The sequence below is a fragment of the Pygocentrus nattereri genome, chromosome 8, assembly GCF_015220715.1.
Source record: "Pygocentrus nattereri isolate fPygNat1 chromosome 8, fPygNat1.pri, whole genome shotgun sequence".
In the NCBI taxonomy this organism is placed as follows: domain Eukaryota; kingdom Metazoa; phylum Chordata; class Actinopteri; order Characiformes; family Serrasalmidae; genus Pygocentrus; species Pygocentrus nattereri.
The window spans coordinates 36,921,342-36,949,323 of record NC_051218.1 but is presented as its reverse complement, the minus strand read 5'-3'; the positions used below and the strand labels follow the sequence as shown (position 1 = coordinate 36,949,323).

At 40.2% G+C, this 27,982-nt stretch overlaps 1 protein-coding gene across 2 annotated transcripts; it reads left to right on the top strand.

Annotated features, from left to right (window-relative positions):
- The first annotated feature begins 65 nt into the window (after positions 1-65).
- Positions 66-27,938, top strand: chrnb5b (cholinergic receptor, nicotinic, beta 5b). 2 transcript variants are annotated; one of them, XM_017691983.2, is made up of 6 exons: positions 66-629; positions 20,750-20,895; positions 21,143-21,187; positions 21,280-21,389; positions 23,134-24,097; positions 25,562-27,938. In XM_017691983.2, exons 1-6 carry the CDS (start codon positions 578-580, stop codon positions 25,709-25,711), a joined length of 1,467 nt encoding a protein of 488 aa, XP_017547472.1. In that variant the 5' UTR covers positions 66-577; the 3' UTR covers positions 25,712-27,938. The 2 variants fall into 2 exon arrangements, with proteins under 2 accessions (XP_017547472.1, XP_017547473.1); XM_017691984.2 differs by lacking the exon at positions 66-629 and adding an exon at positions 825-881.
- The last annotated feature ends 44 nt before the right edge of the window (positions 27,939-27,982 follow it).

Genomic DNA, 27,982 nt, shown 5'->3' with positions numbered 1-27,982 from the left:
CGCACACATGTGCCACTGAGGAAGCAGATGTCTGTAAAATCTGTGCGCCCTCTTTTAACGGCCGCATTTGACCGTATGCAACGCTGCTGAATAAAAGCCGCCTTGTTTTGTGTAAAGACGCAGCTGCGACGTTCCTCCGAGTCTGATCCACTCTACGACCCAACCAGACACGCTCTAGCTAGTGATCTACTACTTAGTGAACTAGGGCTCCATTTGGGACACACCCCGTGCCCGAGTGGCCCCAGCTCTCCACACCACTCCGCCACGCGCACCGCGCGCGTGAAGCCTCCTTCAGTCTGACCGTCAGCTCCGGGGCAGCATGACGCGCGTGCGTCAGCCCAAGCGCTTTTGGAGCCGTTTAAAGCTGCACGAGTAGTTGGGTCCTCCTGAAAAGGCGAGCGCGTCTTGCTTTTTTGACGTCTTCGTGGTTTTTTTTCTCTGGCGCGCGGGATGAAGAGGAGACCCGGGAGCGCGAGGACGGAGCGGGTCGAAGAAGCCGCACCGAGGGAGGTTTGAGAGAGAGAGAGAGAGAGAGAGAGAGAGAGACCACGCTCCACCGCTTTTTCCGGTGTGTCTGATGGCGGCTCGCGCCTCTCCGGGACTCGCGCTGCTCGCGCTCACCGTGGGGGGTAAGTGAGGGGCAAGTGAGGGGCAGTCCGGGAAACGCTGAGAAAGTTCGTTCATTAGCGAGGTGAACTAGGCTCGCGCGCTGCTGCCTGAAGCGGGTTCTCACCCAGGGCTAAACTCTTTAAAGGGAAGGTTGATCAAGGGTTCTTTAGCAAAGGCAGTGGTTCTATGCAGAACCATGGACACTCTGAGAAGCATTTGCATACTTTGATGCCTGGTGGGATGGTTCTTCTAAACAATGGAGAATGTGTTGTGTAAGGTTCTATATAGAACGTTTTTGAAAATGTTCTATAGTCCTGCTGTTGTTGTTAATGTCAAGCTTGTTTCAATAGAAGCTATAGAACCATGAACGCTCAAAGAACCAATCGCATGCTTCAGTGGCTCTTTGCATGATGGAACGGTTCTTCAGATTGATGGAGAATGCGTGGTATGTGGTTCTGTGTAGAACCTTTCTGGAAATCTGCATAGCGCCAAAGCTTGTGTCATTAGAAGGATGCTTTTGGGTGCTATAGAACCATTTTTAAATAGGTTCTATGTAGAGCCATGAACAATCAAAGAACTATTTGCGTGCTTAACTGGTTGTTTACATGGTGGAACCATTCTTCTGACTTTCTGACTGATTGTTCGATATAGAACGTTTCTGAAAATGGTTCTGTGCCGAATCATAACAAGTTCTGATATTGTTATGACGTCAAGCTTCTTTCAAAAGATGAATGCTTTCTTTAGGTGGCTTAGAACCATTTTCAAAAACAGGCTAGAACTATGATGCTTAAATGGTTCCTTGCGTGGTAGAATCGTTCTTCTGATCGATGGAGAATGTGTTTTGCATATGGTTCTATGTAGAACAGCTACGGCATTAAGCTTATTTCAGTAGAAGAATGTGTTTCGGTGCTAAAAAAGGCTCTATATAGAACCATATACAGCACATTCGCCTTATGGTTGTAATAGAACCATTGCCTTTACTAAAGAGCTCTTGAAGGACCATCTTTTTAAATGTGTACAGTGTTGGATTCATCCTGCAACTGTACTGCATATAGAAGCTGCAGCTGGGCAGATGCTGCTGTAGGTGTTACAGGAAGACTGATAGGCTGTTAATGTAGACTGTAAGCAGCTTTCTGAAGAGTACAGTGACAGCGAAAGTGTTCATTTTAGTGCAGATACATTTAAAGACAGTCATGTGTAAAATGACATGCTTTGTTGATTTTCTGACGCATCCTCTGCAGTGAACACACAATTTTTCATGCACAGTTACTGTTTGTTTGCTAAATCTAACATACTGGTGGAACAATAATACAGCATAACATGCGGCCAGGTCAATGTCTCAATTTATTTATTACATTCTTTTTTTCCCCTGTTTGTTAATTCAGCAAATGATCTCCATGTTTGAGCATGTTCTCTGGAGAGAGTGTGTTAACTCTTGTTTATGTAGAATATCAACAGAATGCCATTTAACTAGGGGTGTTCAATTTTTTTCTGTACAACTGTGAACACTGAACACGCTCTGGGTGTAAATACACAAGGTTTAGTTGGTTTTTATACATCAGCCAAGTAAACATATCGGATCTTTCTTCTTCAAGATCTACCAACTTTTAATACGACAGATCCTTAATTGAAGCATTTCACTCTAAACGTAGGCTCAAACTACTCAAACGCTGTACTACCCCATAGGAAGAAATTCACAGAAACGATTCACAATCAATGCAGCATTTTGTGCTGATATTGGCATGTTACTGATACCTGGTGCTGAACTGGTGCCATGTCTAGCTAGCTTCCCTGCCGTAGTTAGTCGCTGCTGTGTTGAATTAGCTCTTGCAGTGTTGAAAGAACACCTACAGTGTTGAGCTCAACTGTGGTGTTGAGTTCACTCTTACCATGAGGTAGTAGATCTTTACAATGTTTAAACAACTGTTGAATTCACTCTTACAGTGTTGAATTAGATCTTTCAGCGTTAAATTCACTTGCATGGTGTTGACTGAACATCCATAGTGTTGCATTAGCTCTTACAGTATTTAATAAACATCTGCACTGTTGCGTAAATGAACACCTACACAACTGAAATAGCTTTCATAGTGTTGAACGAACACCTACAGTGTTGAACTCGCTCTTACAGTATTGAATGAGCACCTAAGGTGCTGAACTCATTCTTACAGTGTTCAGTGAACATCTAGTGTTGGATTACTTCTTGTAGTGTTCAGTTGACTTCTGCAGTGTTGAATTAGCTCTTACAGTGTTAAAATGAACACCTATAGCGTTCATTTAGTTCATGCGTTGAACATTTGCAGTTCTGAGTGAGCTTTTACAGTGTTGAATGCATGCATGCAGTGTTGAAGTAGCTTTTTCATGAACACCCATAGTGTTGAAATCGAACCTTGTTGTTCATTTTTGTTCAGCTGCATGTATATGAACACTTTATCAAATCAAATTTATTTGTATGGCGCTTTTTACAACTGATGTCACAAAGCAGCTTCACAGAATTCCAGAAAAGGCTGTTCTAACAAGAATGTAAAACCCCCAGGTGAGCAAGCCGCAAGGACAGTGGCAAGACTCCCTCAGAGCTGAGGAAGAAACCTTGGGAGGAACCAAGGCTCACAAAGGGGGACCCATCCTCCTCTGGTCAAGCTACCTACAAAGTTATTACACTACTAATATTAATAGTTGTAGTATTAGTATTAGTAGTAGTAATAGCTAGGAGTCTATGAAAACTTCAGTGTAGTTTTACGGGCAGCTAGTCCAAGGTAGGTGGTGGTAGCTGGGGTGTGGGCAGCTGGTCTGAAGTGGGTAGCAGGAGAGTTTGACAGTCAGTCGTCCTTCAGTGTCCAGCCGGACGTGTGGGCAGTCGTATAATCGGAAAAAAGGCAGGGAGATGGAATTAGTTTTATTCTGTTTGCTTGTACGTAAAACAGGGAATGTGAACATTTCCAGAGTGTGGCTAATGACCTTTAGCAGGTGCATTCAGCACTGAGGGTTTTGCTGAGTATATATTTATATGGGAGTCCATTGTGGACAATGTAGCACTTTTTAGGTTTATCTGGTTTGTTACTGCAGAATCTAGCGTCTGGCATATGACCGCATTGAGGCCCCTAAGTGACCTCACCTCAGCATGATGAACACATCCACCTAGTCTGACCTCAGCTTCAGGCAAAACTGATATTTATGGCTGAAAGAATAAGCTGTTGGTCATATTGTTTAATGAAAGTGATTTATACAGCATTACCTCATTATTTGAGACTCCGTAAGGTTAGTATGTTACTAACCGTTTATAAAAGCATGTGTGTGTTTGTGTTTTCACGCGGTAGTAGATTGCATACATGCTTTTTATGGTGCATGTTAAGGGACAGTACTGTGGGGGGAAATACCATATGGACATGCTATTTATTCATATATTCATGTACAGTGTTTGCATGTGTTTAGGTCTCAAGGCGTGATAACATGTTGTAACTATGATTAGATCTTTTGCTCAGTGATTTGGGGCTGCAGAGGGGCTTTTTAGCACACACACACACACACACACACACACACACACACACACACACACACACACACAAACATAGAAATACATGAAGAACGGAAGAGTGCATTTCAGTAAAGATAAAGTAGAACCTAAAATCACTACTTGGGTATGTGCTCTATTTCACCAGAGGAAGATGAAGAGAATATGCACCTTTATGGTTTCGGGAGACTGTAAAATGCTACAGTTCTACTCATTTGTGAGTATGATACTGTTGTATGCCAAAGTTTGAGCAGGCCTGGGCAAGCTATGTTTTTTGGATTTTCCTTCTGATGATCCTCTACAGGAAACAAGCTTGAAAATGGCCGTCGTCTGCTAATCTTAATGCACAGTTTCTCTCGGTTTGCTTAGTTTAACATATTGGGAAAAAAAGAAAACATAAATTGTGCTGTAACTTTTGCACATGCCATATTTCATTTATTTATGCATTCTTTTTAAATGTTATATTCAGTATATAAACAGAAATTGTGTATTAAAAGTTACAGAAGTGTTCTGTAGAGGATAAGTTAAGTTGTTTCCACTTTTATCAATTAAACATACTTTGACCAGGGAGGCGAAACCTTTGCATGCAACTATATGAAGGGGAACGTGGGGCACAACCTAACAGTGCATAATTTAACAGAGACTTTTTACATCGTTAAAGAAGGTCAAACAGAATGAGCTTCCAGCAACATCACCCTAGTTTCCTAGTCCTGGTCTCCTGTCGAAATTCAGAGCGATCCATCATCATTTATAGAAATCTGTGCCAGAGTTTTTTTAGGGCATGTATTTTTACACAATGTGTTACTGAGCTGTTTGTGTAAATCACAAAGTCCAACTGTGAATCACTTTAATCACCATCTTGTTCCGGAGAAAAGCATCTTGGGCTTAAATTCGGACTCTGTACTTTGGGGATAGTTACAACATGGCATTACCACCTTTAGTATACAAAGACAAATGAAGTAAATTTTGAAAACAGGCACTTTCTTCTACTTTATTTGTATTTTTCATATGTTATTATTTTTTTCTTTTAAATAACTATATTAATTAAATTGATATTAACAGCTGGTGCAGCTGTAGTTATTCAGAAATAATGTTCCATATTTTACTTATGTGTGATGTTTTTTATTTTCTGTGCTTCACAAGACAAAAAATACATTTGTCATTGTTTGACACAGACACAGTTATGTATGTGTAACTGTCAATTGGGCCCTCTGCCTGTCTTATAATGCAGTTTGGCTGGAAACACAGAATTATATTGAATTAACTTTGTTTGCACTAATTCATCAGACTTTTCTAGCAAGTGTTAAATTGACCTTCTGTCTGTTACAGTTAACCCACCCATGGGTGCGACAGTGTGTTTTCGGTGGAATTGTACATGAGCGGTAGGTGTATAGGATGTATATATTGCTTGTATAAAAATATGATTATTCCGACTTGAATATTTTTAAATGAAATTTTAAAATTGTTACACTGTCAGTTTGAAACATGAGTGTCTTAACAAAATTGCATTGCTACAGGCAGTATGTTAAAGACATGGTTAAGAAAGCAGATGTAACGTGGCTTTATTTCTAACTAGGCTAACGACAGTAGCTGATGTTGCACAGATTGACGGTGAGGTTTAGTTCATTTTGTTGTTTTGTTTAGTTCATAATTATTAGCTGTTGAAGTTCAAGTTATACTGTGTCCTAAACCACACTGGCAAGTCTGTATGAGCTTAATAAAGAGAAATTTTGCAGACGTCCTTAAAAACAAATTTTGGGTGACTACTGAGTTCCAGTGTTTAGTAAGTTAGGCTCATTGTGGCAAAAGCAAAACTTGGACACCAAACGTGTTGGCTGACAAACTACATCTGTGTGGGCTCTGTGTGGCTTTAATATGGTTAAGCATATTAGAGACTGAATGCCCATGTGAACTTAAGTGTGCTAGTAATTATACATCACTCAGAAATCAATATCTTAAGTACTTCCTTTGAAGAGAGGGGATATCTCTGTTACTGAGAGGCTGGAAGTGAGTCAGACATTTACTCAGGGACTTATTAATCATTTAGAGCATGTGAATATGTAATTTTAAATAAAAAATAAGTATGACTTCATGACAGCTTGTCTTTTTCATTAGAGCACTGGGACTATGTTGGCTGCCTGTGTCTTACTCTGTGGGGTGAAGGGTAGTGCAGAACTCTCCTGAGGCTTTTTATGCCTTATGTAAGCAAGAATGGCTGTGGTGATGCCCCTGTAGTGGTCCAGCCATCTAATTGACTAGAATAAGGGTCAAAGGTCTGGTAAGTAATAATCTCAGACTTTTGCTAGCATAATGAGAAGGCAGTTTCCTCGAGGTGCTGCTGCTGGACTTTGCATATTCAGTTGTGTATGCTAATTCTCATGCGCTACTCACCTCGTTACATGTGACTAGTCCCATGCTGATAATCAGTGATTCAGTATATAACATGCTTGGTGATGTTGTCAACCTTGGAGAAGGTAGAAATGATCAGTCTCATGAATACGTGTATATCTGCAGTCACACACTGCCACAAAAGAAGACTCAACTTTACTTATGAACTTTACTTGTTTAACAAGCAGCTCAGTACATGGCTAATAGGCCAACAGGTAAACCCTGTAATATTCACATAGTTAGGCCTTAAGTTGAAATATTCACTGAATGATCCACAGTAAAGCTGCAAAATACAATGTCAAAAACGCCTGAATGCTGTAACAAACTTTGTTTTTATAGACTTGAATAGACTAGCTGTGTAATATTGAGCACGGTGTGGATGCTAATGCATAACAAAAAATCATATGCATATAACATTTTCATTGTGGGTGTTTTTGATTAACAAATGCTGCTTATATAATAACATGTGACATGTTTGTGATGATTGAATGAAAAAGCACAGTGTGGAGGTGGACGCACGTGCTGAGATAAGCGAGATTTATTAACGACAAATCCAAAATCAGGGTCAAGACAGTCCAGGGTCAGAGAGCCAGCACTTAGAGAACGGGGAACAGTCATAACGAAAGAAACACAGGATAAACAAACAACGAAAGCCAGAATAAACAAAACACCACCTGAGAATGCATCAAACACTTCAAACAAAGACCAGCGAGAGACTCGGGAATACACAGGGGTTAATGAGGGTTAACAATACATAGGCGGACAACACAGGTGAGAACAATCAAGAAAAAAGGGGTCAGGACAGGGAAGAATCAAAACAAAAAGCACATGTAAACAAGTAAATAAAAGCATATGGAAGACTGGGAGGGCTCAGTCGTGACATTACCTTTGTTATGTTGGCCTGATACAGGTACTATTGGTATGTTGAGTGCTTTTTGATGTTGGAGCATCTTCAAGGTCTGTGCGGCTCCACCACCACCTGCAACCTAATTCCTTTGTCCTGCTCCAACCTGCAGTCCTGTACAGCTGGGTGCCATTTCTGTTGGTCACACTTAAAAATGACTGCCACAAATCAGGCTTCCATTTGGTTGGCTTTATTTTTGTGTATTCACCTTTCTTAAGGGCACTTTCCACAACTGTGGCTGTCCGTCTCGGGACTCTGCTGTTTCTGTAGCCTATGTGAATGCAACTTGAAAGACTTCACAACTATTTAGAATCAGTTTATTAATATTCAGTATTTTGCTGTTAGAAATGATTTATTTATTCATAGGGATTTCTCTACTCGTGTGTGTTGTCACACAACTGGCCGCCCTGCGCTTGTTAACTACCCGCTCCCGTGCAGCACTGAAAATTAGCTCTGTGCCGCAAGATGTGGTGGGTCCAGTGGGAATGTAGACCTCTCCTTCGCAGCTCTTGTTAAAAGGTCTCAGTGCTGTATAGCAGAGCTCTCAAGTCTAAATTAATAATACACAATGAGCATCATTATAAGGACAGTTATTTAATTTATTTTAATCACATCTTTATTGTAACTATTGCATGAGCATGCAGTTTTTAAATGACTTTTAAATGACTTCTTTATGCCCTTCTAAGCATTTTCAAAGGTTTTTCTTAATGTAATATCATAGTATTGTTGTAAACCATGATGGAAGGTTAGACAGTTATCATGATAAAAAACTGGTTTATACTGGCTATATCTATCTATCTATCTATCTATCTATCTATCTATCTATCTATCTATCTATCTATCTTGCTAAAGGTATTCGCTTGTCTGTGGTATTGTGCCATCTCTACTGTTTAATTATCTTGAGAAATCAGTTCCCTTTTAACCCATTTCTGCAGGCCTCCCAGTGGCCAAGGAGTGCAATGGAAATTGACTATTTTTTCGCTGTACATCGTTCAGATGTAACCAGATGAACTAGAACGCTGCTATCTCTCACTGTGAGTAAACTGTTGTGTTTCTGTGTTGAGCTGTAATGAGCACTGAGGGGTAAAAGGGGAGTTAAAACAGTAAACGTTTTCATTGAAATACATTCCATCAGCATTATGGAAGAAAAGTAAATGCCTCTAAAACAGGCGGAAATTGGCCTCTTTGACTGAGTTGGGTCATGTTGTTAGATTAGGGTTGGAACTAAACTCTGCAGGGACATCTAGGAAAAGGGTGATGGGTAAAGCACTCTGAGAAAGAGACATCAGAAGAGAGTGAGTGCGTGAGTGAGAGAGAGAAACGCCCACTCATTGAAATCTGAGGGCATCACCGGCGGGGAGAGGACACGGACACACACACACACACACACACACACACACACACACACACACACACACACACACACACACACACACACTCTCACACACACACGCGACGCAGGATGCTGCCCCGCACTGCCGGATCAGGGTAGATCTGTGTTCACTGCTGATGGACACTGTATATGTGTTTTGATGCATCAGAGCTCAGCCTCAGATGGACAGGCTCTTAAATAATTTAGTTGGTGGACATTTCTGCCACTAAAGACTGAACCTATACACTTTTACACGTACATAGGCACTGAGCACGGTCCATTCAAGCAACAGAGTGTCCTCTGGTCATTTCCATGCGTTCCTTCCTCTTGGAGGGGGCAGTGAATGGATCAGTGAGTGACTGTGTGCACGAATAGTGGACTGCAGCCTCACAGTGCTCTGCAGTGCCTCTGTATCCTCACTGAACTGTCCTCAGAGTTCCACTCTGTGTAGACTGTTTGTGTGAGAGAGCACTGTCTGTGCGATGAGGCAGGCTTTATTTTAGTGCAGCTGAATTATTCACTGAGTTGAAGTGCATCAGGGTGGAACAGCTCTGTGCATGCAACTGTGAGTGTGTGAGTGTGTGTTTTGTTGTCTCCAACAAAACACACTGCATGTGTGTATGTGTGCGAATCTGCATGGCTTTGTTTGTGTGGCGAGATTTCGTGAAGGCCCCTCGGGCAGGACATGAGGCTTGTCTGGGCAACTTGAGGATTTTGGTGCAGCTTCGGGCATTTTCATGGAAATTAGTCATCTCTGTAGAGAGAATACTCTGCTGGAAATAGTTTTATCTGACAAGCCTGCGTCTGCGGCAACTTACGCAACCGCTCTGAACATTATACGCTATCCTTTTTAATTTTCTACTTTTCTTTTTCGTTTTTTAAAGGAACATCATATTTACACAGTTTTCCACTTAGCCTAGATGTAATCAATCAGTTAGGACATGTCCTAATTTTCTTTGTTTTGTTTAATGGTTGGACAGCAATGCTAACAGTCACCCAAATCTTTTCAGGAATACATCCCCAAAACTTCTCTCAACTTGATCAAAATGCATCCAGATGTTCATTAAGATTTTGCAGACTGTGGTTTAGTACATGAGTTCTCAACCTTTTTCACTTTAGCACCCTCCCCACCTTTCTTAGAACTAGAAAGCATAGTGTCCAACAGGAAAAGTGGTCAGGCATCCCTCCAGTCATGACTCTCAGGACTCCAATTCCCAGAATCCTCTGGGTGAACATGGAATGTCAAGGTCACCAGGTTCCACGCAGAGATCAGCTTCACCTGTTTTGTGTAATTTGTGCTTTTTTTTGCACTTTGGTTGCCTGGGTTTATTTTTGTCATATCTGTATATTGTTGGCTCATTTTGGTTTTCTTGGCCTGTTTTTTGACCTTGATTGTGGATTTTGGACAAACTAGTAAAGCTCACATTTTTACCACATGTGTCTGACCAAATCTGAAAGCTAAATGGTCTAAAATAAAACTTTCTTATTCTTATATTAAGTGTTGACATTGAAAACCTGAAAATGATCAAATTGTCAATTTTGGTTCAATCATTTATGCATTCATTTATCTTCTATGCCACTTATTCTCTTGAGTCACAGCTCCTCAGAACCTAACCCAGCAGTCATTGGGCAGAAGGCAGGAAACACCCTGGACAGGTCGCGCAAACATACATTCACGCCCACAGGCAATTTAGCATCTCCATTGGGCTTGACTGCATGTCTTTGAACTGTTAAACACTTCACTGTGCAGATCCTCATCCAGTACCAGCTCCAATCATTTGTTCATTAGCGTGACTGGCCACTGGGCTTGTGTCACATGGTATCAGTTGATGTCGAGTGTTGGTATTGATACATTTCTTTGCACCAAAGTGAATCTGAGCATGATATCTGACCAATACTCGATACCAGTATCCATATGTATACATCCCTATTAAGAATATCTCAGAGTAATAAGTCACTGTTAATCTACAAAAATATGTTTATGTAAGCATCTAAAATGTTTTTTTCTTTCTAAAAATATGTGGTAAATAAATAGATTAACAGTGGCTTATTACTCTGGGATATTCTTTTACTTTTAATAAGAACCATCATTACTAGGGATGTATAGATATCGATACTGGTATTGAGTATTGGTCAGATATCATGCTCATACTCACATTGGTGCAAAGAAATGCACCGTGATTTATACCAAAAACTGTCTACAATTGTAGTTGTACCATGATATACATTTTGCTGCTGTTGGAACAAAACCTTGTTTCTCCATTGTTTGTTGTTTTTCAGTTTTTGACATAATTTGAAAATGCCTGTTGGCCTTCGCCAATGACTTACATTAAAAGTAAAGTATGTTTTTTTTCCTTCTTCTGTAAAGTTACCATTTTGGAGATACAAGGTTCTGTGCTGACAACAGCGATATAAATGCAACAGTGCAAAGGCAGAATTTCTGAGAGAGTAGATTTGCCATGTTAGGACATGCAAATCTCTACTTCTTAAGAAACCATGCTTCCACATCTCCAAAATGAGCCCTTAAAGCATGTCTACATTTAATTGCAGAGTCTATGAGCTTCTTGAAGAGAAACATTCTTGGATTAGACCATCATGAGTTGGCTTGCTTAGTCATTTTTGGCTTTAGGGAATGATCTTATCTAACTTGCAGGACCTTAATCTGCGAGGCCCAGAGCAGATGGCCTGATGCGACCCCATGTGTTGTTGTGTCTGTGCTTCAAAATCATTCTGGCTCAAACCTGACTGATGAGTAAAAGTTCATGAGATTGATGACACAGATGTAACAAAGCTTGACATTTGCCAGGGAGATCTCTCACTCGCAGAATCAACACTTTACACTATGAGAAGTCAACTGTTTAAGTGTGAAGATTGGAGATGGCTTTTAAATGTCTCATGATTTATCTTAGCTACATTAGGCTGGCTTTACACAGTAAAACTTTTATACGTCTTGGTGCATGTTGTGAGTTGCATGCAACATAATTTCCATGCAATTTGACAGTTACACTTAGCAATTCACGAACAAGAAATTGCATGCAACACATTAATTTACTTCATTTTTGACCACATTAGCAGCTCATATTTTTGGTACATCATATCTTTGTCACTAGAAAGTCATCTGTGAGGTGTAATTTGCATACTGAATTTACATATACACTATAATTCCAAAAGTATTCGCTCATCTGCCTTCACATGCATATGAACTTGAGTGACATCCCATTCTTAATCAATAGGGTTTAATATGATGTTGGCCCACCCATTGCAGCTATAACAGGTTCAACACTTCTGGGAAGGCTTTCCACAAGGGTTATGAGTGTATTTATGGGAGTTTTTGACCATTCACCCAGAAGCGTATTTGTGAGACACTGATGTGCAACCCCAATTCCAGTGAAGTTGGGACGTTGTGTAAAACATAAATAAAAACAGAATATGATGATTTGCAAATCCTTTTCAACCTATATTCAATTGAATACACTACAAAGACAAGATATTTAATGCTCAAACAGATAAATGTTTTGCAAATATTCACTCATTTTTAATTTGATGCCTGCAACACGTTCCAAAGAAGTTGGGACAGCTGCATGTTTACCACTGTGTTACATCACCTTTCCTTTTAACAACACTCAATAAGCATTTGGGGACTGAGGACACTAATTGTGAAGCTTTGTAGGTGGAATTCTTTCCCATTCTTGCTTGATGTACAACTTCAGTTGCTCAACAGTCCAGGGTCTCCATTGTTGTATTTTGCGCTGCACAGTGCACCACACATTTTCAATGGGAGACAGGTCTGGACTGCAGGCAGGCCAGTTTAGTACCCTCACTCTTTTACTACGAAGCCATGCTGTTGTAACATGTGCAGAATGTGGCTTGGCATTGTCTTGCTGAAATAAGCAGGGATGTCCCTGAAAAAGATGTTGATTGGATGGCAGCATATGTTGCTCCAAAACCTGTATGTACCTTTCAGTATTAATGGTGCCTTCACAGATGTGCAAGTTACTCATGCCATGGGCACTAACACACCCCCACACCATCAGAGATGCTGGCTTTTGAGCTTTGCGCTGATAACAATCCGGACAGTCCCTTTCCTCTTTGGCCCGGAGGACACGACGTCCATGATTTCCAAAAACAATTTGAAATGTGGACTCGTCAGGCCACAGGACACATTTCCACTTTGCGTCAGTCCATCTCAGATGAGCTCGGGCCCAGAGAAGCCGGCAGCGTTTCTGGGTGTTGTTGATATATGGCTTTCGCTTTGCATGGCAGAGTTTTAACTTGCACTTGTAGATGGAGCGACGAACTGTGTTCACTGACAGTGGTTTTCTGAAATGTTCCTGAGCCCATGTGGTAATATCCATTACAGAATGATGTTGGTTTTTAATGAGGTGCCGCCTGAGGGATCGAAGGTCACGGGCATTCAATGTTGGTTTTCTGCCTTGCCGCTTGCTTGCAGAGATTTCTCCAGATTCTCTGAATCTTTTGATGATGTTATGGACTGTAGATGATGAAATCCCTAAATTCCTTGAAATTGCACATTGAGAAACGTTGTTCTTAAACTGTTGGACTATTTGCTGATGCAGTTGTTCACAAACGTCCTTGCTTGTGAATGACTGAGCCTTTCAGGGATGCTGCCTTTATACCCAACCATGACACTCACCTGTTTCCAGTTAACATTTTCACCTGTTTAATGTTCCAAACAGGTGTTTTTTGAGTATTCCTCAACATTCCCAGTCTTTTGTTGCCCCTGTCCCAACTTCTTTAGGAACGTGTTGCAGGCATCAAATTCAAAATGAGTGAATATTTGCAAAAAACGATAAAGTTTATCCATTTGAACATTAAATATCTTGTCTTTGTAGTGTATTCAATTGAATATAGGTTGAATAAGATTTGCAAATCATCGTATTCTGTTTTTATTTATGTTTTACACAACGTCCCAACTTCATTAAAATTGGGGTTGTATAACGAGAAGGCCTGGCTTGCAGTCTCTGCTCTAATTCATCCCATAGTTTAGGACTCTGTGCAGGTCAGTCAAGTTCTTCCATGCCAAACTTGCTCATCCATGTCTTTATGGTTCTTGCTTTGTGCACTGGTGCGCAGTCATGTTGGAACAGGAAGGGGCCATCCCTAAACTGTTCCCACAAAGTTGGGAGCACGAAATTGTCCAAAATCTCTTGGTCTGCTGAAGCATTAAGAGTTCCTTTCACTGGAACTAAGGGTCCGAGCCCAACTCCTGAAAAACAACCATGCACCATAATCCCCCCTCCACCAAACATTACACTTGGCGCAATGCAGTCAGACAAGTACCGTTCTCCTGACAACCACCAAACCCAGACTTGTCCATCGGATTGTAGAAGCGCGATTCCTCACTTCAGAGAACACATCTCCACTGCTCCAGAGTCCAGTGGCGGTGCTTTACACCACTGTGTTCCACGCTTTGCATTGCGCTTGGTGATGTAAGGCTTGGAAGCAGCTGCTCGGCCATGGAAACCCATTCCATGAAGCTCTCTGTGCTGTTCTTGAGCAAATCTGAAGGCCACATGGAGTTTGGAGGTCTGTAGCAATTGACTCTGCAGAAATTTGGTGACCTCTGCACATTATGTGCCTCAGCATCCGCTGTCATTTTACATGGCCTACCACTTTGTGGCTGAGTTGCTGTCGTTCCCAATATTTTTCCCACTTTGTTATAATACCACTGACAGTTGACTGTGGAATATTTAGCAGCGAGAAAATTTCACGACTGGACTTGTTGCACAGGTGGCATCATATCACGGTATCATGCTGGAATTCCCATTCTCTCATGTTTGTAGAAGCAGTCTGCAGGCCTAAGTGGTTGGTTTTATACACCTGTGGCCATGGAAGTGATTGAAACACCTGAATTCAATCATTTGTATGGGTGACTGAATACTTTTGGCAATATAGTGTAATTGTATATGTATAGCAGTTATTTCTACCTGTTCCAGGTTGTTTAATATGTGTTTGAGTTTTTTCTGTATTTGATTTGATGATTAATGTCGATGTAATGCATTATTAGCATTTGATCGGCTGTTTCATAAAACTTGTTTCACAAAGTTGAAATGATTGCAACTGCTGCAACTGAGTTTCAGTATGGTATGCTTTATGCAACTCAGGTGCAATTTAGTTTCTAAAAGGTTTAGTTTCTTCAAGGTTCGTGAAGTTGCATAAATGTTTCACTGTGTAAAGTCAGCCTTACTGCCTGTAATCTATAGCATTCACTTCTGACTTAACCCTTGTGTGGTGTTGATGTGTTTGTTACTCAGTGGACTGGTAGACCCACCACACTATTGGTTTTTAAAGCAATACAGTCAAAACAATTTATGTGAAAATACCAGATGTTTAAAATATCACAAGTGGCCAGCGTAGGGTTCTCTTTTAGCAGCTATAGCCAGTCAGCAGCCTGTCTGTATTATCCACTCTCACACAAACACACAAATATACAAACACATACACATTAACAGCAGGCCATGTAGGAGGAGAACAGAGTGAAGGGACATGGCTCCTCCACACTTCTATTCACTCCGGGGTCACTCTAACACCACGTGTAATATAAAGGGGGTGACTGAAGTCACTGAAAATGTGTTAGTATGTATGTTCTTCACAGGAAATGAGCAAAGGCCAAGAAATCGGAGGTTAAAATAATAATAATAAATCACACCATTTTTTCTTTTGGTAAATATTGACAATGTCTCTCAAAGTCCCCAATACCACACAAGGATTAAAGCAAAAGTATGAAAGTGTGAAACATAGAACTACTTTTTTTATCTTTTTCTTACAGAAGGAATAAGCTTTAACCTTTACAGTTACCTAAACTGTAATCTAAAACCTGGTCTATCTAATCAATCTTTGATTAAATTAAATACAGTGTGCTTAATTGGATGTTCAGATGACCACAGGGATAATCTGATCTCATGATTTTGACAGTTCTTTCTAAATAAAGCACTGAAAGGCCTATTATTTTTGTCATTGAAAGGAGCTTTTCATCAATGGAGCTGCATCCAGCACCTCTGGGATGTGTTGGAGTGATGCAGAACTGACCACACCCACACAGCAGTGTTCTAACATGTCTGTTAAGCCTTCCCAGAAGAGTAGAGGCTGTTACTGGAGCAAAAAGGGGACAAACTCCCTATTAATAACCTTGATTTCAGAAAAAACCTTGCCTGAACAGGTGTCTATAAACTTTTGAACATATTTTGTATCACAGCAATCATGGCTCCACTTGAAGTGTGAAAATCATTTAGCTGGAAGTGGGATGACGCCAGTGTCTTGCCCTCATAGTAACAGGATATGTGATATGCTTCTGCAGAAACAGCGTCTGACATCATCCTTATGTAAGCCCTCCGTGACTCATCCGGTAGATTAAGTTTAATGGGTTGGCTCCACTGACTAGTTCGTAGACCAAGAACATCTGCAGTGGATAACAGCAGGACTCTTCCTGCTTTTGACCATACAATGAAAGGGTTCCTAGCTCAGTGGCTGGTTGCGCACACCCTGAACAGGTGTAAGTGTTGGGGTCATTATCAGAAACCACAAGTTCAAAAACATGACTTTTTTTATTAACTGAGCTAAAAATTCTAAACACTATACACTGTGGTTTTACTTATCAGAGGAGGGAAGAAGTCACTAAGTTGCAAGTGACAAGTAAGTCTCAAGTCTTGACACTCAAGTCCCAAGTCAAGACAGTCGAGTCTTGATTCAAGTCCTCAGTGAAGGCGAGTCCTAAGTCAAAAGTCCTAATCTTCGAGTCCTGAACGAGTCACTATGCACTCTTCAGCTAATTTAAATCCAAAACACTCAATGATGGTAACAATTGGGTGCACACGATTAAAATAGAAACTAGCTCAGTGCTAAAACTAGCTCAGCCAACTGAAAATAACTACTAGTTTGAGTTGAATTTAGACGATGGCAGAAACCAAAATGACCGAATTGAACAAAGTTTACAGAAAAGACAGCAAAATGATGGTGGATGTACAAAGCTGAACTTGACTTCTTTTTGCCAGCTTCTTATTTAAATTTTCCAATCCACCTTAAATGGTGCATTAGTTACATTCTAGTACCTGCCTGCTGCACCATTTAAGGTGGAACGGCAAAGTCTAATGTCAACTTCCGGCTTGTGGTGAATGTTGTGCTTGTTTTATCTGCAGAAGCTGCTCAAATCGGTCAAATAGAGAGAGCTGTTTGTTTTGTTTTGTGGAAAATGGTCAGTTCACCTTGTAAATTTCTCCAATAAGAATGGAGTTAAAGTGCTGAGCTGAGCTTATTGATACTTCGCTTGTTTCTAGCTTGAGCTTGTAAAAGGGTGAGCTTGAACTCTTAACACTTCAGTCCTCTTCCAAAATAAAATAAGCCAAATATAAGCACAGTAATAGTCATCTGAGGAGATTGATGTTTTTGTTAATTGACAGTGTAAACAGACTTGTCTGCAGTCAGACTCTCTCCGTTTCTTCCACTTTGAATGTCTTTCAGAATCATAAGGCTGAATTCAAGTCACTGGTGTCAAAGTCCCTCTTTTTTGGTTTTCTCGAGTTGAATCTAAAGTCATCAGATTTGTGACTTGAGTCCGACTTTGGTCCCACCTCTGTTTCTTACAGCTCTAATCATTGCCCTGGGTTAAACTTTGAGCATGAAGCTGAACACCAACAGCTTCAACACAGTGAGACTCAGCAGCGGCCCAAACAGCTCAACTGAGTGTGCTGTTGTGTCTGTTACCCAGAAACCATCATTTAAAAGCTGCACATTTGGTTTTCTAATGGAAATCTTAAAGAATAAACAGTCTGTAGATATTTAGTTTTATCCAGTTTTAACTTCTCATCGTTCTGTTCTAGGCTGGATAGTTTTCCATTGAAAAAGTCAGAGGAGCTGCTGTCATGTTTCCATGACAGCGGGTTTACTGATTGGTTCTGAACATGTTATCATCATGTTAAAGCGATAAACGCATTAGTTAGTTCTTACTAGTCCAGACATGACTTGAGGATTTGTGGTGCAACCAAATTTAGTAAAAATATTTTTAGTAAAAACTTCAGTAAAATTTTTTGGTAAAAAAACTTACTAGTGTTACCTAAGGGCTTTACATCAAAACTTCAGTATAAACTTACACAAACCTGGTGCAACCCAGTTGAGGACATCAAATGCCTTCTCCATTGCTAGCTAGAATACCACAGTTAACCTCAGACAGCTCCAAAGTGATTCATTTATGTTCCTGTTTAACTCCATCCACTGTTCCATCAGTTCTGCTGGGTCACAGTGGATGTAGACGGCTTGATTGGGTCTTGCAGGCTATGGCTGCAGCATGAGTTCTCAGCCTGTCAGTTTGAATCTCATTGCATCTGCCTGCTGTGTCCTCATGGTGACTGTGGTGGATATAATCCACTCTGACTCGCTGTCCTTTAGACACAGCGGCACAGCAACACCAGCAGACTGCTCAGGCTTCCTGTCAGAAATCATTATAACGCTCTCATATTGGGCCATATTCGGCCCTAGTGTCTGTTCCTGATGCATATCACTCTGATTATCACAACATAGCATGGTAAAGTTATCCATCTTATGCTACTACAGATGGAGCGGCTTCATCACATGATTCAATGCTCCATTATATTTTAATGTAAAAGTACTTTTACTTTCATACATACTATTAAGGTATACACTATAAAGAATTGGGGTTTTTACTTAAAAACATTTGAACTATGAATAGAAGAAGAATCTGTGTTTTATTACTGTAAACTTATTATTTGAAGTTCAAATAAAAAAAAATTAAGACAGCCTAAACACTTAAGTAAAAATGCAGATTTTTACAGTGTACTTCATAATAGTGAACAGTGTACTGATGTAAAGAAAATAGTTGATTCTGGTAGAAGCTTATATGAGATTCTCAAAGTGTGAACTTCTTACATGTAAAACTTTAAATGTTAAAAGCTGATGATGTTAAAAGTAGAAAAAAAGTTGATGGTCTACCAACATTTATTCCATGCTGCTAAACCTATATCTCAGCGCTTAGCCTAGCAACTTGACACTTGAGTGGTTTTAACACAATAGCTTGCTTTTAGATGCTAATCTTAAGTGAAGTGTCTCAATTATAAATAGCTCATTTTAAAGCTTAGTAGCTCTTAGTAGCTCTGATCGGAATCGATATTGCCCGGTACTGATGGTATTGTATCAGAAAGAGGTATTAAGTTATTTCTGAGTGTAATATGCAAATTTGACCCTCTTTCACAAACCATAAAATGCAATATCTACTAGTTTGGGAGGTCCCACAGTTCAACTATGCAATTTTTTCTTTAGTAACATTGATGGAATATACTTCTGTGGAAATTAGTGTGATTTATAAAACTAGAAATGAACTTGATTGTTGAGTGATTTCTGTCTGAGAAACAAGTCAACAGTTGGTTTCAATAATGCCATGTATTTTATTTCAGCATGGCGGTCTTTGTGAGGAGGTGTATTGGCCAAGGGGTGGACAGTTGTGGCCACTGCTGCCCTAGCATGAAGCTTTGCCACTCTTCTGGCCACTCTAGTTATGAAAAGTGAAATAGTCAGCCTTCATCAGTCAGCCATCAGTAAAGCATCAGTTGCACTTGATGGTGAAAATCTGCCTTTGGGGTTGTTACCAATCAGTTATGAAAGCATTGCATTTAATAGGTAGCATATCTAGCTGTGATTGGCTGACTTACTCAGCAAACAAGTGGGTGAATGTGCACTGGTTCTTGTCAGCAGTGCTGCTCTGTGAGCTACATTATCAAGTACACAATGCAAATGTAAGTTAACTATCAAAAATTAGTCTGCTGTTATCATTTATCATGCTAATAATTTTTCACATGCATGCATTGTAGATTACCTTATACAGTGCTGTCAATCTAGCTTTCTAATCATTAGTCTAATGTATATCCTGCAATGAGGGCAGCCTAAAAGAATAACTTCTATGGTCTGTCTCTATGAAATGTTTTTTCTTAAAGTTAATATTGTGCTCTGACAAAAGTGATGCATTTCATTTACTTTGAATCAAACACATAATTTGCTCATGAATGACTAAAATGTTCATAGATTTTTGTCTTTCTATTTACTTTTGGAGCATTGTATTACTACTGGAACATTGTATTAATGTTGTTATTGATTGTATGTATGTGGAAAAGATGGACAGCTTTTGTTATGCAAGGAGAAAAGCCAACATATAATTTTGTTTATGTTATTTTAACTCCTTTACATTCAGGCTTATTACATACTAAGGGTTATTATTCATTAACTGTAGGGACTTCAATGCAATTTAATGGAGGTTTTCTCAGGATATCTTCTTCTTCTTTCGGCTGCTCCCTTTAGGGGTCGCCACAGCGAATCATCTGCCTCCATCTTGCCCTATCCACTGCCTCCTCTACTTTTACACCAACCATCTCCATGTCCACCTTCACTACATCCATAAACCTTCTCTGAGGTCTACCTCTTCTCCTTCTACCCGGCAGCTCCATCTCCAACATTCTTTGACCAATATATCTACTATTCCTCCTCAACACATGTCCAAACCATCTCAACCTGGCCTCTCTGGCTTTATCTCAGGTTATTGAAGTGTGTAATCATACCTGCTTGGTATGGGGTTAATATAGTAATGCTATTTTAGTTAGTTTCTTTCCTAGCAGTATGCCAGCCCTTAAAATACTTACCTAGCTCCCTCATTTTAAAAGTTCCAGCTGTGCCCCTGAGGAGGTGTGAATCGTTTTCACAGCAGGGGGTTCTCACCCCCCCCCTTTCACCCCCTTGTTGCTCACTAGCAGCTCAACACAGTCACATTTCACACACAGAGAGATATCAATTTCCATCCTGCTAATGGCCACTGTGGAGTCTGTAGAAAGACACTACTTTTCGTGTACCTTAAAGTAAAATGAAACTTTGATGTAAATGTTTGTATGCCCAGCTTCAAAATCTTTTCCTGTCTTTCATTTCTTTGTGCGTATGTGTCTTTGTGTTGTAGCCGTGTTGTGCGCAGATGTGGAGGAGCGGTTAATTAATTACCTCCTTTCTCCTGAACGCTACAACAAGCTGATACGACCAGCTGTGAACAAGAGCCAGCAGGTGACCATTGCCATCCAAGTGTCTCTCGCTCAGCTCATCAGTGTGGTAAGTTGCTCACACAACTAGCAGTCGCAGTTCAAATCTGCTTTTAAAAAACGACCAAAAAAAATCTTGCTAACATGCTAAACACCATGATACATTCAAGAAGGCTAAAGAGCTCATGCAAACTGCCTTCTTTCTTAGCCGTGTTAACAGTTTTGGGTGCCAAAACAGAGTAAGTACAGGTTTCACAGCGAGCTTACTTTTGTAGACTGTTGAAAATGTTCGAAACAGTGTCTGTATCTGCTTTCAGAACGAGAGGGAGCAGATTATGACCACCAACTGCTGGCTCAATCAGGTAAAGCCTGCAAGTTTGTAAGTGTGCAGTGGATTAGATGTGATTGTATTGAGGTGTGTGTAGATGGTTTGAGTTTGGCATGTGTGTTTCAGGTGTGGAATGATTACCGATTGATGTGGGACCCAGAGGAGTACGAAGGGGTCAGGAAAGTCAGGCTTCCGTCCCAGCACATATGGCTGCCAGACATTGTTCTTTACAATAAGTGAGTAAAGGGAAGTGGGTACTATTTTAAAAGGCAAAAGAAGTGGTAAAAATGCAGTTTTTCTAATGAATCTTTAGAAATCTAGAGTCGCTATTGACAATTTGCTATAGTGTACAAACGTAGTCATGTGATTACATAGATAATCAGGATAATTAGGAAAGTAGTGAATTATATTTCCAGGCATTTTATATTATGTATTAACCGGTTTGAGTCTGCACTCTTCTTTTTGTGTTAATGTTAAGTAGTGGTTGTCTTTCTGCAAAACATTTGTGGTATACTATATTACTGTTAAACCGGCCAAACCTTCGGGCCTACATCAGCTGTTCCAAATCGAGGTTCATCACACAGTCCCAGTCTTTCCTCAGGAAAATCTGTATCTGAACCAGTCACATACAGACACCCTACAGCTGTCATCCTGGAGTGCAGGAGTGTCAGTTTTGTGTTCTGCTTGGACGTAAAGTCCAAAGTTAGTGGAACAGTGGACATAAATGGACGAGAACTCAACAGACTGGTGTAATCCTTACCTAACAGGCGATTGGATGCATAATTAAGTATTTGAAAGGGTGGATCCATGCAACTACTTTTTTTGTCCAGGAAGCTTATGATCCAAAAGCCCTTAGCTGTATAGTGCAGAATGTCTCGATTGATGATAAAAATTGATAAAGATGTTCTTCCAGGTAAGCATGAAATCCTATCTGAGTTAAAAAGCTTGTTCACTTGAGAACCTCCATTGTGAGTGTGACTCAGCACGGAAGTAGTTTTGATGATTATCTGGGACAACACCCCTGAGTATTTATGCCCAGATGTGTTTCGAGAAATGGCTGAGAACGTCAAGTGAGATAACGCAGGGGCCCTGTGCAGTGTGTTATTTGACCTTCCTGAAGGGGAGCCTTTTTTTGACACTCAGGGATTTCCACAGAGATTAGGGTTACATTAGTGAGATGGGATGAGCAGAAACACACTCTCACTGGGTTCCCACAAGGTCTTTAGTGTCTGTTTTATTCATTTTAGGGGTAGGTTGGGATAGAGATTTAAGAATGTTGGCAAGCCAAAGGTCAAGCTGATATTTCTTAGGAAGGTTGCTGGCTAGTAACTGGCCAGTTAACCTTACAGTAACTGATGTATATAGAAACGGCCCATCACATTTATTACTTAATCATCTGATAACAGTTATATAACTACTCAAATTCTGTCATGTATGACGCAAGACAAATAATCTTTTAAACATAGGAACCTTCAGTCTGAAGGCTTTTTATTTAATCCCTTAAAATCCCATACTTATTACCAAGGCTCATTATTCAGTAACTACTGTCATGCCAATGCAAATTGGTTGAGCTATTCTTAGGTTATAGAAGTCTGTAATAAAACTTTGGGTCTGCTGGCAGGCCCTGGCCATTTAAGGGGTTAAAACTATGAACAACCTGAGGCTGCTGCAAACATTGCGGTAACAACAAAATCAGAGTTGTGAGTTCTTAAAGGGCTAGTTAGGGAGTATTCCAATTTGCACATTCATAGAATCAAGATTTTGATGAGGATAAAAGTGTAAATGTGTGCCTTTCTTTTCTAGAAATAATTTTTGTAGAACATTTAGTATAGAGTATAAAAAATCAATTATTTTCTCCAGGACAAGTTTTGATGACTTTAAGATCTAATTATCTTATGGTAATTTCCACAATAAGTGTCTGAGAGGTTATATTGTTGGTTGTTGGTTACTTCATATTAAAACTGTGATTCTGGCTTTCAGTGCTGATGGGACATACGAGGTGTCTTTCTACTGCAATGTTGTTGTGTCCAGCAATGGTGAGGTTTCATGGTTACCGCCAGCAATCTACAAGAGTGCCTGTAAAATCGAGGTGCGGGACTTCCCTTTCGACCAGCAGAACTGCACGCTCAAGTTCCGCTCGTGGACTTACGACCACACCGAGATCGATCTGATCTTGCTGTCAGACTTTGCGAGTCGTGATGACTTTAAGCCTAGTGGCGAGTGGGACATCATATCCCTGCCAGGCCGAAAGAACGAAGACCCTAACGATGCCACCTACGTGGACATCACATATGACTTTATCATTAAGCGTAAACCACTGTTCTACACCATCAACCTCATCATCCCTTGCATTCTTATTACATCTTTGGCCATACTGGTCTTCTACCTGCCTTCCGACTGCGGTGAAAAGATGACGCTTTGTATCTCTGTTCTTCTGGCCCTCACCGTCTTCCTGCTACTTATCTCCAAAATCGTGCCACCAACATCCCTGGCTGTTCCCCTTATTGGCAAGTACCTGATGTTCACAATGGTCCTGGTGACCTTCTCAATTGTCACGAGTGTTTGTGTCCTGAACATTCACCACCGTTCTCCGAGCACACACACCATGCCCCCGTGGGTTAAGCGCCTCTTCCTGCACCGCCTGCCTGCCTTCCTGTTCATGCGAAGACCAGGGGCGTCTAACATCCGGGAAAAGTTCCGGCGCAAGCACCAGCAGCGATCATTTTCGGAGTTGCCTACTAAAGGAGAGCAGGATGCCTCTGACTCCACGTTCTTCGTGAATGAAGACTCGGCTAAGCGTATGGGCTGGAGGACCAACGATCTGCCAGACAATGCGGAGCTCCGCAAGCGACTGGCGGTGAAGTGCTCAGTGGACATGGAGGAGGCTGTGGAAGGTGTGAGATACATCGCTGACAAGATGAAAAGCGAGGATGATGATGAAGGGGTGAGTGCTGTGGATTTGGTCGCATTGTGCTGTCTCTAGTCTTCTCTAAAATAACTACCTTTAGAAGATAAGTACAGATGTCATTTAGTGTCTGTATGTGTAATTATTCATTGAGACCCAAGCAGTCTGGCTTGGTAACTTATGGGAGGCAAACCTAGCCAAAAAAGGAAATGAAAATGAAAACAATCAAATGTAAATGCAAACCTTTTTTGCTATATATTTTTCCAAACATCTGCGCAATTACCCTGCCAAAATTGAAAATGAAATGAAATGCCTTCATTTGCAAATTCATTTTTCACATGAGCATGAGCCGTTTGTGACAAAAATAAAAATAAATTGAAAACGCCTATTTGTCATTTCATTTTAGTCATTATTCTGGTATTTCATGGCCAAATTTAAAATGAAAAAGCTAACAGACAAAAGAAAACACAAACTTCACTTTGGCTTTGGCTTTTCTTCATGAAAAGCAGAATACGTGTCAAAAGTAAAATCAGTTTTCGTCTCTGATGCGCTTTAACTGTCAGAGTGAAAAGGCAAGTGTAAACGAATATCAGCATCACCTACTGGAGATTCACTTTTCAGTTTCCACTTTTCATTTTCTTTTTCAAACCAACCAACATGCAAATAAATGTTAATTAGCACTAGGCGGGGCTACGGGGTACATTTCAGGACATCCTCAGCCATCCGTGTCAGAATCGCCATTATTCCTCAAGATAAAAGACTTCGAGTCTCCAGAAAAACCACCATCATGACTCAGATCTGGTGAAACTGAACGTCAGACCAAACGCCATCAGACCAAACGCCGTCAGACCAAACGGCCTCAGAGAAAAGGTATCAGACCAAACACAAGCCTAGTCAAGCACAGACTGGTTCATATAACTTCGAAAACTACTGTGTATCTCGATATAAATGCCAGTATAACATTTTCACAATTTTTTGTGAAAAGTATACGGACCTACAGTATCTTACCATGGTATCAAAAGTAACAACAATTCAAATTGCAAATTTCTGAGAAATAAAGATGAATTTACATTCTATTTCTGTATATTAACAACAGCAATTTTAAAAATGCTGTAAATGTTTGATTTATTTATACTGATCAGCCATAATATTAAAACCACCTTCTTGTTTTACACTCGTCCATTTTATCAGCTCCAGTTACCACATAGGTGCTTTGTAGTTCTACAGTTACAGACTGTTGTCCTTCTGTTTCTCTGCATACTTTGTTAGCCCCCTTTTACCCTGTTCTTCAGCGGTCAGGACCACCACAGCACATGTATTATTTGGGTGGTGGATCATTCTCAGCACTGCAGTGACACTGATGTTGCAGTGGCATGTTAGTATCTGTTGAGCCGGTTCAAGTGGATCAGACACAGCAGATACTGAATAATAAGACTTAAAATGAATAGCTGAATGATCTGTAGTTTATGGGCTCAAGCTCTTTATTTTGTCTCTCTTTTGCAGATCATTGAGGACTGGAAATACGTGGCCATGGTAATAGACCGGCTCTTCCTGTGGATCTTTGTGTTGGTGTGTGTTGCTGGAACTGTTGGCCTGTTCATGCAGCCTCTCTTCAAGAGCTACAACACTCCGGTGGTGGAGAACACGGAGTGACGCACATAGACATATGAAAACCAGCTCCTGCTTTCGCCAGTTCTGAAATCTGCAGCTCCTGAGCTGGAGCAAAAAGGCTTACTCACTGTTTGAACATGCAGGTCAGAAAGTACAGGGATCAAATCACAAAGCTTCAACACAATCACTCAACACTGCACACTGAACTCTCCACATTTGGCAACTAAAAATGAACTGTACTACAGTCCCATACTATGCCCAAGTACAACAACTAATCGTGGCGTCCATACAACAATCTCCTCACCACTCTCAACACTCCAAAATGAACTGTCAACCACTATAATAAACAGACTGTTAGCACAATACCTCCACCACCCCATGTCAGTAAAAATATTCAGATGCTAGGTCATATTTATTGGTTTGAAAGTGCAGAGTGATGGACAAATAAATTAGTCAACACACCACCTGAACGGCTGTCACTGTTATTCAATTAAACCAGATTACTTGATTGAAAAAAGTTAGCAATTAAAATTTACTTCCTTGGTTAATCTGCAATGATTAGTTGCCAATTTACTTGATGATAATACAAACATGCATAAATTCCTCTACTGATGTTTCAGTAAAAAAATTCAGAAAATTTTCAACATATCTTTATAATTCAGTTGTTGAGATGTAAACAAAGCCATGTAGAGTAGTTTGATGTGAACTAGTTTGTTGAAGAGAAGCATATAGACTGAGGTCTCTTTACAGTGGTGGTGATAGGAAACAGGGGTCAGCATGTCTACAACACAAATATGGCTTTTTTATTCACTGTACAAAACCACCAGTGAACCTACATGATTTAAATATATATATATAACATTTATTTTCCCAATCTTCTCCCAATTAAGACCCACCCAGTAGTCCTGTCAACCCAGACAGCGAGGCCATTGTGCTGTCTTGGACTCCTGGCCACGGATGGCTGTAGCATCACCAGCTTCGGACTCCCAATCTCCTAATGATAGGGCCCATGTTTTGAGGACTACTTTGCCTAACAACCTCCTGCATGTACCCCCCCACGATACACCATCCAAAGCTTCTCAAACTATCATAGGTTTCAGGCAGACTATTCATAACCTCATTCAAAATCTCATGTTTTTAGAGGTAATAAACTCTTCAGATGATAGATTTCTTTCACCCCCACTGTGAACAGTTCTGATGGAGCATTGCACATCAAAACCCCTCCAAAAGACTTCGTTTAATTCTGGTTTAAAAACCCTCTTGAGTACTTAAATTGATTACCCATTTAAATTCACATTAGACTTAACTACTAATTTTGAGCAAAAGTACATAATAAGCACTTATCAATTGGTTCGCACTCTGAATCACAGTCTTTTATTCAGTGATGGTAAGCACATTAGCACGTAGAAAGCTCTGACTCTACATGCTGATACATTTCACTGTGGTCAACATGGACATACATGCACTATAACTGCAGATTTAATGTCTCAGAATGGATTGACAATGAGATGGTTAGTTTGATCATCAAAAAACTGCAAAATAAACTGATTTCTATTATAATTTATATCATCATATAAATTATATCATATTATAATTTTTCATCAGGTCTGATGAAAAGATCTTTTTAAGAAGTATTGAGACATTTTATAATATTCAATAGCAGTTGACTAACTGAGAAGTAGTGTAACACCAAACAATATTAAAATATAATGTGAGTGTCTCATGCTCTCTATCAGTTATTATTTCAATGCACTTGGCCCAGTCAGGATCCTTTCCTATGTCACTCACACAAATGTGATATAGATACATTACGCATACAGCAAACACAAAGGACACACAAACAGACAGTTACAACCACTGAAGTGCTGTTATAATAAACCTCTCACACGGTAACAAATATAACTCCATTCAGTGACATGCCAACGTACCTCTTTTAACCAACTGAACTTTCTGATGTTTGATATTTATACAATACAAATGAGAGGTACAGGTACTACACACTCACATGCATGCACTGTACACACCTGCACTTGACTCTCCTATCTGTTCTCTTCCCCATTTGAGTTAAATCATGCAGTTACTGCTGTTTTTGTTATAAATTTTTTTTTCCAGATTAATGGCAGCATTGATTTATTGGCCGCTTGCAAGGTCAGATGATGATGGAATGTCTCAGAGTTACAGGGAAGACTGAATATGTAGATGATATCATTTGACATTGTAATAGCATTAAGAAAATAAAGTATTAGAACATGCAAATCATGGAAAAATATATTGATGTGTGTTGAATATTTTTCACTACATAAATAATATGAA